The sequence below is a fragment of the Nuphar pumila genome, chromosome 15 (assembly GCF_984573655.1).
Source record: "Nuphar pumila chromosome 15, dmNupPumi1.hap1.1, whole genome shotgun sequence".
In the NCBI taxonomy this organism is placed as follows: domain Eukaryota; kingdom Viridiplantae; phylum Streptophyta; class Magnoliopsida; order Nymphaeales; family Nymphaeaceae; genus Nuphar; species Nuphar pumila.
The window spans coordinates 91,050,314-91,059,496 of NC_143263.1; the positions used below are offsets into that span (position 1 = coordinate 91,050,314).

General features: G+C 43.9%; 1 protein-coding gene across 1 annotated transcript; it reads left to right on the forward strand.

Annotated features, from left to right (window-relative positions):
* The first annotated feature begins 2,618 nt into the window (after nucleotides 1-2,618).
* On the forward strand, nucleotides 2,619-8,713 carry LOC149815979 (dicarboxylate transporter 1, chloroplastic-like). The gene is made up of 3 exons (XM_089988868.1): nucleotides 2,619-3,834; nucleotides 6,310-6,531; nucleotides 7,941-8,713. The coding sequence occupies exons 1-3, from the start codon at nucleotides 2,716-2,718 to the stop codon at nucleotides 8,301-8,303; spliced, it is 1,704 nt and encodes a 567-aa protein (XP_089844994.1). The 5' UTR covers nucleotides 2,619-2,715; the 3' UTR covers nucleotides 8,304-8,713.
* Nucleotides 8,714-9,183: the final 470 nt, after the last annotated feature.

A 9,183-nucleotide genomic window follows, 5' to 3' on the forward strand; every position in this document is an offset into this window, starting at 1 on the left:
ACGGGCTCCATTGCGTAACTGCAAAAACATGACCTTTTAGAAGACAAATAAATGAGCAAAGGTAGAGAGGCGACTCAGCTTCTCTGCAATACAAGACAGGGATCAATGGTCCCTACCGACTTGAAACAAAATGGGGTAGGGTCCAATGACCCATGCCGTCAAAAGAAACAAGTGCAGGGCCATCGGCCCCTGCCGAATATTTAAAGAAGGGCAGGGGCCATCGGCCCCTGTCGGTTTTATAAAAAGAGGGGCAGAGGCCTTCGGCCCCAACCAAACAAATAAGAGAGGGGTAGGGGCCATCGGCCCCTGCTGGGTTTCCAAAAAGAGAGGCAGGAGCCAAAGGCTCCTGTTGGTTTTAAAGGAAGGGCAGGGGTCATCGGCCCCTACTAGAAAGAGAAGGGCAGGGGTCGATGGCCCTTGCCAAAAAGTAAAAAGGGCAGAGGTTGATGGATCCTGTCGAAAAAATGAGCAAAGAGAGGGAGCGTAGGGGCCAAATGCCCCCCTGTGGCATTTGGGAGAGGAGGCAGGGGCCAATGGCCCTTGTCGGGCTTGAGAAAAGAAAACAATAGGGGCCATCGGCCCCTGCTGGATTTTAAAAAAAGAGGGACAGGGGCCAATGGCCCCTGCCGGAAGGTAAGCAGAGAGAGAGAGACGCAGGGGCCTTTGGCCCCTGCCTGCGGCTGTCGGGAGAGGAGAAGGTAGAAGAAGAGGAAAGGGGGGAAAAGAAGAGACGGGAGGGCTTACCTGGGGCTGCTGAAGAGGAGGGAGGTCACCGGGAAGGGAAGTCGTCGGCGTCGGCATTGGCAAACGGGAGAGATGGTGTCGGGGAGAGATGCAGAGAGGCGAGAGAGAGAGAGTCAGGGATCGGGGGAGAGGCTCGTAAGCCCTCCCCTCTCGCCCTTTTATAAGGGGAGGCACACACAGGGGCTGCCCCTTGTGTTGCCGGCGATCCCCCCCCCCCCCCCCCCTTTGGGCTGCCAGCCCCCCTAAAAGACTCTTTCTAGGGGTTGGATCTGGGTTGGGTCTGAACCCAACCAGGGTTCGATTGTTTTTTTTTTTTCAAATGGGTTTTACAGTGGAGGCATTGCCTTTTGGGGTCATAGTTTACAGTGGAGGCAGGGGTCATAGTTTGTTGTATAAACTAACAACATTGTGTCGTACCCAAAAAAAAGTCAAATCCAAATCAAGCTCATTGACAAAAGTTTTTAGTGAAATTTGACATGATCCTATAATACAAGCCAGCCAGACAAGACCACTTTGGTTGATGATGTATTGAGTCGAAGGGCTAAACTTGCAGTGTTGTTAGAATGAGAAAGTAACACCGGTCAACTGACTAGTGATCTTCTCGAAGTATTGAGAAATGATTTGATGGCACAACTCATCAAATGAGTGAAGAAAGAAAAAACTCAAAAAAACAATTTGATCCGCACCGCTGGAGATAGTTTGTATATTTTGCTGTAGGCATTATTCTCTCTGCTACTGCACCTATCAACTTGTTTTCACGTGTTGGAAGCACCGACAGGAGCCTTTGCTTTTAAGCCCTTAATGGATATGCCATGATTTTTATTATTTTTTCAAAATATCAAATTTTTTTAATTTATCGTGGGATTTCCTCCGGCTGACATTGTCCACAAGGAAGAATCATTGTCTCATAACGAAATGTTTCTTTTGGCATTTTATCATATGTCAGCAAGTGCGGGTTTGATTGATGGAGAATCTGAACATGATAGCAGTAGCTGCCATGACACCCAAAAAAATGAAGAGAAAATAAACTGATATGTTGATAAAATGACGAGTTTGTAAAAGGAATCTTTGGTTGTTTTGGTTGACACGTGGAACGATGATTCTCCTTGGGATCTCGACCCGAATTTCGATTAAGATCTACAATTTTTTAACTTGAAAGAAAAAAATATATTTTATAGAAAAATGGTATGGGTTGGCAATCCCCGAACCCAACCAGGGTTAGGCGGATCGACCCATTTACGACACGAACTCATTTAAGCCAAACTCGAACCCGCCTAAGAAACGGGTTGGCGGGTCGTGCCAGATTTTGCCACCCCTTTTGGCGCAGGTATGGTTTCTCTTGTAATAGGTCCAATTAAACCTGAGTCCAAACCCGATACCATCGTATTAAATCACGAGGTCTGATTCTACCTGATTTTGAACCAAACTTGACACCTTTAAAATTGCGTGTTGCAGGTGAGTCAGGTAGTGAGGCAACTACTTTTCAGAAGAATAGGAAATGATCAATTGGTTAGGGGCATTAACGTCTACATAGGTTTTTTTTGAAAAATTCGAACACCGTTGCCTGAGCTTTTACTTGCTAAAAGCTTGTTACAACAGAAATTTCCATCAATAGCCCAATTGTACCCTTAAACAAAAATTTTAATTGTTTCCCTACCCTTCACTCGAAACCTTCGAGTCGCGAGTTTTCCTAGGCGTACCAATCATTCGAGAGCACTGGGAAGGAAGCATAAAACTTTTGTTCTCCCGTATGTCCACCGTCCGATCACAATCCAACGGTCAAGATACTCTCACCCCCGCACCCCAGGTAACGCACATTCCTCACCCCTGTCAAATATGAATAGCCCCTCCCCCACCTCTCATTCCTCTCTCTCTCTCTCTCTCTCTCTCTCTCTCTCTGTGCCAGTCCCTCTGTGAGGAAGAGGGAGGGAGAATCGCTTCCCCCCCTTCTCTCTCTCTGAGGGCATCGAAATGGCGTCCCTCGCTTCGCCGTGCGCCCTAGGGTTTCCCTCTCTCTCTTCCTGCAGATCCCGCTCTACCATCTCCCCCAGATCCCACCCCAAATCCCTCCATTCCTCCCCCAGATTGCATCTCAATCTCAGATCTTCCCCCGGGAGCTTCCAGATCCCTCCTTGCCCCAATTCGAAGGGGCTTCTGTGCCCGCATCTGCCTCCCTGCGCGATCAGAACGCCCTCTTTCGTGCCGAGGGCGGCCGCATCGTCCTCACCGGCCGTCGTCTCTTCGCCTCCGCCGGAACCCTGGCGAGGCGCGGCACTCAAGCCCCTGGTCGCTTCGATCGCCGCCGGAGTCATCCTGTGGTTCGTTCCCCGGCCTGCCGGGGTCGCCAGGAACGCCTGGCAGCTCCTCGCCATCTTCCTCGCCACCATCGTCGGCATCATCACGCAGCCTCTCCCGCTCGGTGCCGTAGCCCTCATGGGCCTCGGCGCTTCCGTGCTCACCAAGACTCTGACCTTCGCCGGCGCCTTCTCGGCGTTCGGCGATCCCATTCCCTGGCTCATCGCCCTCGCCTTCTTCTTCGCCCGGGGGTTCATCAAGACCGGGCTCGGCAACCGGATCGCTTACCAGTTTGTTTCCCTCTTCGGAAGCTCGTCTCTCGGGCTGGGGTACAGCCTGGTCTTCAGCGAGGCGTTGCTCGCGCCGGCGATCCCGTCGGTCTCAGCGCGTGCTGGCGGGATCTTCCTTCCTCTCGTTAAGGCTCTGTGCGTGGCCTGCGGTAGCAATGTGGGGGATGGGACGGAGAGGCGTCTCGGATCGTGGTTGATGCTCACTTGCTTCCAGACGTCAGTGATCTCGTCGGCGATGTTCTTGACGGGGATGGCTGCGAACCCGTTGAGCGTGAACCTTGTCGCTGGGGCAACCGGGCACACGATCGGGTGGACGGAGTGGGCTCTGGCCGCGATCGTGCCTGGGTTGGTTTCCCTGATTGTGATTCCGCTTTTGCTGTATCTGATCTACCCACCGACCGTGAAGAGCAGCCCGGATGCACCAAAACTTGCTAGGGAGAATCTGGAAAAGATGGGGCCGATGACTAAAAATGAGATCATCATGAGCGTCACTCTACTGATCACGGTATGGTCTATGTGCTTAATTGATCAATTACGCTATTATTTTGCCAATTAATTCATGGTGGTAGTGATAAATGATCATTTGTTGTCCATCCAAAGTTTAATGGTGTTCACCATTGTTACCGTTCTTTTCATGGTGGTCAATCCTCGTGTGAGATTCTATTATATTTGAGAGAAAGTATTGATTTTTATATGAATTAGATCTGACCTCCTCTAAAAAACTGCCTATTGTGGTCTGTGATCATGCAAAGAGGAGTTTTCCTTGTTTAAAAAATGCATAAAATTCATATTTTTTATTGAAAGAGAAATTGGGTTGTCTCTTGAAACTTGTCGTTCATTTGCACTTGAAGAGCTCATCTCTGCTTGTGGGTTAGTGAAACATGGTTTTGACTTTCATGTCTATGTGTGGCTCTACAGTTTGTGAAATTGTTTATGCATAGAGAGGATTTGGAAAACTGTTTTCCCCTGTGATAAATCAATGAATGTGAGAAGATGATGTCTATGAGATTTCTGGGCTTGTGTGTTTGATTTTTCTCGAGGATATGAACATTTTGGTTGTATGCTACTAGTAAGGTTTAAAATTGCATTGATCGTGGGTGGTGAGAAAAAAAGATATGATGAACCCACTGAGCTTGAATCTACAATCCTTGCTTACCGACCATCTTCTGGCCACATTGGCCCCCCCTGAGTTGACCACCAAACTGCTTCTTGCTTGACCCCACCTTGCTGCACCTGCTGATCATCTTCCCTGCCAGTTTCTTGATTCTGTCACCCATTTGATATTCTGCACCTTCTGGTCTTCTTATCCAGCCTGTATCACCATTGCACTTTTTGCTTCTGTTGCCCATTTTTCAACAAAGATACAATCATCACAATCTCTTTTCCTGCCAATGCCGCCAAAGCTACAGAAGATTGTTCATGGAGGGTGAGGAGGGAAAGAAAAAATGATGGATTTTGGGTTTAAGATGGGAAAGGTTAACAAAAAGAGAGAGTTTGAGGGCAATCTGTTCTTAAATCAACTTGGTGTTCTGATAAACAAAGTTAAGGACAAATAGTGAAAAGAAATTAGGTGTTTTCTTGACAGTTTTGAATTTTTTTTTATTATTTCCAAAAAGGTTTGGTGCTTTTTGAAAAATTCCCATGATAAAAATTTAATGAACATAGTGTAATTCAAATTGAAAAACTAGATACATCTGTCAATGGTTCCATAACTTACAAGTTGTAGATTGCAAGTAGAGAACAAATAATAATGCAAAGACAAGAGCAAAATACAGTAGGCTGTACATTGTAAAGGCAGAAAACCCTAAATTCAGAAACTAGTGTTTGATCCAAAAAATTTCTTAAAAATATCTTTTTGAAGGTTTGGAGAAAGGACTCTTGAGTCAATAGTCCCACTTGAGGAACTTGGTACTTGTTAAGAGTCCAAGCTGTATTGTTTATTGCTCAACCTGGTTTAGAATAGAATTATGGATGAGTCAGATGCATGCATTATTTAATGGGAAGGGGGACCGTCCAACCAAAGGAAAGTCCAAAATCTACAACCAATTTCTCTATGATCGAGTTTTTCATCAATCGTCGGACTTTACATATTGGATTTTTATCATTTATTTAGTGAGCGACATGTTTTGGATTATCAATTTTTTATGTTTAGATGCATTTTTGAAAGCGCTAAGAATCAACAGCCTACAATACTTTGTATTGTAAAGTTTTAAATGCATTGTGAGCTGTCAATTTTTCACGTTTAAAAAAACTTGTCTATATGTCATAGACTATGTCACAGGGACTCGGCTAGAAGGGTGCCGCACCCCGCGTCGACACGACTCGACGCGGGTGTGGGTGCGGCACCGGGTGCGGGTGCGGCACCGGGTGCGGTCAACCCGACTCTGGGTGCGTTGACCGCACCCAGGGTCATTTTTGGTCCTTTTTTTGTTTTTTAAAAAGAAAAAATTGCCCTATAAAATGGGCTGCGGAATTTTAAAAAAAATGCGGGGGGGGGGGGGGGGGGGGCGCTGCCCCCCTATAACCCCCCGCTAGGGGCGGCCCCCGCCCGCTGACTGCGCAGCGGGACCCACGCCGGGGGGAACCCCTTTATATATATATATATATATATATATATATATATATATATATATATATATATATATATATATATATATATATTTTTTTTTTTTTTTTTTTTTTGCCCCTGCCGCACCCCCGCACCCGGGTTTTTTGGAAGTGCCGAATCCCCGCACCCATGTGACATAGGTCATAGAGTGTGTAAAGCACATTTCTTACTAAATAATTTATAAAGAACAAATATATGAGGTCTGTTCGATGAGATGCTCAAGCATTGGAGAAGGGGAGCCGTCCGATTGTTGTTGGTTCATGGTTGTAGATTTTGGACCTCCCTTTGGTTGGACGGCCCCCCTTCCCTTATTTAATTACTTATTTACTCTTGTTTTTAGGTAACAATTTTTTATGTGATGTTTCTGTACAGGTAGGTCTCTGGGTATTTGGAGGAATCTTGAATGTGGATGCTGTTACAGCTGCCATTCTTGGACTCTCTGTGCTCCTTACCACAGGAGTGGTGACATGGAAGGAGTGCTTGGCTGAGGCTGTAGCCTGGGACACACTGACGTGGTTTGCTGCCCTTATTGCAATGGCTGGATATCTCAACAAATATGGTCTCATATCTTGGTTCAGCCAAACAGTTGTTAAGGTCAGTCTTTTTTCTCATCATGGCATGTTGTGTTATAACTTCTATTTTGTTCTTTCTTTTGTCGATGTTGGACAATCATCAGCATTGAGCACCTTATACATTGAATTAGTGATATAAAATAATTGTAGGTTGAAATGGCAAAAAGGATGGGGGTAAACCTACTTCACAACTTACCGTCCGACCTTTGTGTCGTGATCATAGTCACCAATATCAGTCTTGTGATAATATCGTTTGATAGCTTCTCAAAGGAGTATTTAAAATTGTACAGATTTTAAAGGTACTAATGAATAGCTAAGAAAACCAAAATAATGATGGAACTTCTTGAAAAATATAGTGATAATATCATGATATTAACAAAATCTTTTTTATTTTGGATTTTCTAATATATTGTGATATCTTGGAGGTTCACCGTTAAAAAAAACTAATGCATGAACATAATCTTTTTTATTTTGGATTTTCTAATATATTGTGATATCTTGGAACTTCACCATAAAAAAAAACTAGAGCATGTGTAATGAAATATGCGGAAAAGCAAAGAGTGCGTTAAGCACTTACAACATCCACTAATGAACAAACAAAGGGGCTAACACCCAAACCCACAAGAGACAACACAACATAAAAATATAAATGTCTCTTATTGAAAAGAGAGAGAGCTCTCAAGAGTAAAGAATACAAGAGGGGTTCACCCCTATTTATACACAAAAGAAGGAGAGGAGGGGTGTCCTTATGGCCTTAAAAGAAGAGCCACCTAGGGGCTCCCATGGAGTCGTTGGGGGCCCCATCGACTCCATGGTGGGGCCCCTTTTAGGTGGGCAAAAATACAAAAAAATAAAAAATAAAAAATAAAAATGAAAAAAGAATTTACAAAAAAGAAATGAAAAAAAACAAGTACCCCTATTGGGTACTTGTGAAATGACTAAAATACCCCTATTGGGTATTTTAGATAATACATATATATATATATATATATATATATATATGTATATAAACATATATATATATGAATTACATGTATTTTAACAGCATGATGAATTCAAAATATCAACATATTTGGTGGCTACGATTGTGAGTGATCTGGTTCTGGTTGGTAATTTGGATGACTTACAGCAACTTTAACTGTATTTAGGTGGCTCATGGTATAACCTGTTCTTTGTCCTATTCTTTAGTTCAACCTTCTGTTTACAAATACGGCCATTTGCCCTTTTGTTGATGTAAACATGTTCTTTTCAAGATTTCTTTTGTTCCTTGCATGGACAGAATTGCACATGTCAAGAAACAACGCTTGAAATCTGTGTTGACTAGTAACTATATCATTTTCTCTCGATAGAAAATGAAAAAGACCTTTCATTGGTGACAAGCTTAGCATTTTTGTTCGTGTTCACCTAACTGTAAACTTTTAAATCTTGCAGTTTGTTGGTGGACTGGGTCTGTCTTGGCAGCTCTCGTTTGGGATCTTGGTTCTCCTTTACTTCTATTCACACTATTTCTTTGCCAGTGGTGCTGCTCATATAGGTGCAATGTTGACAGCGTTCCTGTCTGTGGCCACTGCACTCGGCACCCCACCAATTTTGGGTGCCATGGTGCTTTCGTTCCTCTCCAACATCATGGGAGGTCTCACACACTATGGTATTGGCTCGGCCCCAGTTTTTTATGGTGCAAACTACGTGCCGTTGGCAACATGGTGGGGCTATGGCTTCATCATCTCAGTTGTCAACATAGCCATATGGCTCGGTATTGGTGGTTTTTGGTGGAAAACAATTGGATTGTGGTAGATGACCTTCTGAGAATCCGATTTTAGGTTGGTTACTTGAGCCATTAGAAAAAAATAATCTGCTGATTATTTTGCCTCAGTCCTAGCATGTCCTTGACGCATACACATTCTGATTTTATAGTGCATTCCCCTATTCATACTATAATTTAGGTGTATGGGGGACAGAAGGGTGCAAGGTTTTTGTTATCGGCAGCATGTGCCTGAAATTTTGAAGCAATAGTATACCCCTTTGTTCAATGTAGGCATACATGATGGAAATGCTTTTTGCCGGTAAATTTGGTGGATGCTGAAATTCACAGCCATTTTGATCATTTATTTTTCCGTCTTTTGGAGTTGGTGTATTATTTTTTTGACGATTTGGTGATATTAGAACTTGTTAATGTTTATATCTTCTGATTCTTTGAGATGAAATTCGATTGGCATATTAGCTATGGGATCTTGTGTACACATAATCCATTGAAAGACTGATCTTGTTTGGTTCTTGGGCACTCAGTGAGGGTTGTGAAAGCCCAAGCCAGACAGATCAGGATCAAGCTTACCCTGAGTCAAACAAGGGTTGCATTATCCTTTGCCAATGTTAATTCTAACAGCATTAATTTTCCAAAGTCCTAGTTTTTTACTGCAACAGTGCTTGTCTAGAGTTTTTTTTTAATCGTGTTTTTGGCTGCTATCCTGCTTGATTATTCCGAGTGTGGGGCTCTCGTCTCTTTGTGTCTTCAAATGCTTAAATCTATGGAGATTAAGGAAAGGTCCATCTGAAGCTTTTGGAAAGAGAAAGCAGTGGCCATCCTTGCAGTGCTTTTTGACGTTGAACCCCCCAATTTCTGCGGAAACCATTCCCGTAGGGGGTGGTTCGATTTCATTACCACGAAAGCACACTT

Bases quoted from the DNA above. Each gene is read 5' to 3' on its own strand.
- LOC149815979 (XM_089988868.1), top strand. From the start codon at position 2,716: ATGGCGTCCCTCGCTTCGCCGTGCGCCCTAGGGTTTCCCTCTCTCTCT. The intron at 3,835-6,309 runs GTATGGTCTATG...GTTTCTGTACAG, and splicing joins GCGTCACTCTACTGATCACG to GTAGGTCTCTGGGTATTTGG. The intron at 6,532-7,940 runs GTCAGTCTTTTT...TAAATCTTGCAG, and splicing joins TCAGCCAAACAGTTGTTAAG to TTTGTTGGTGGACTGGGTCT.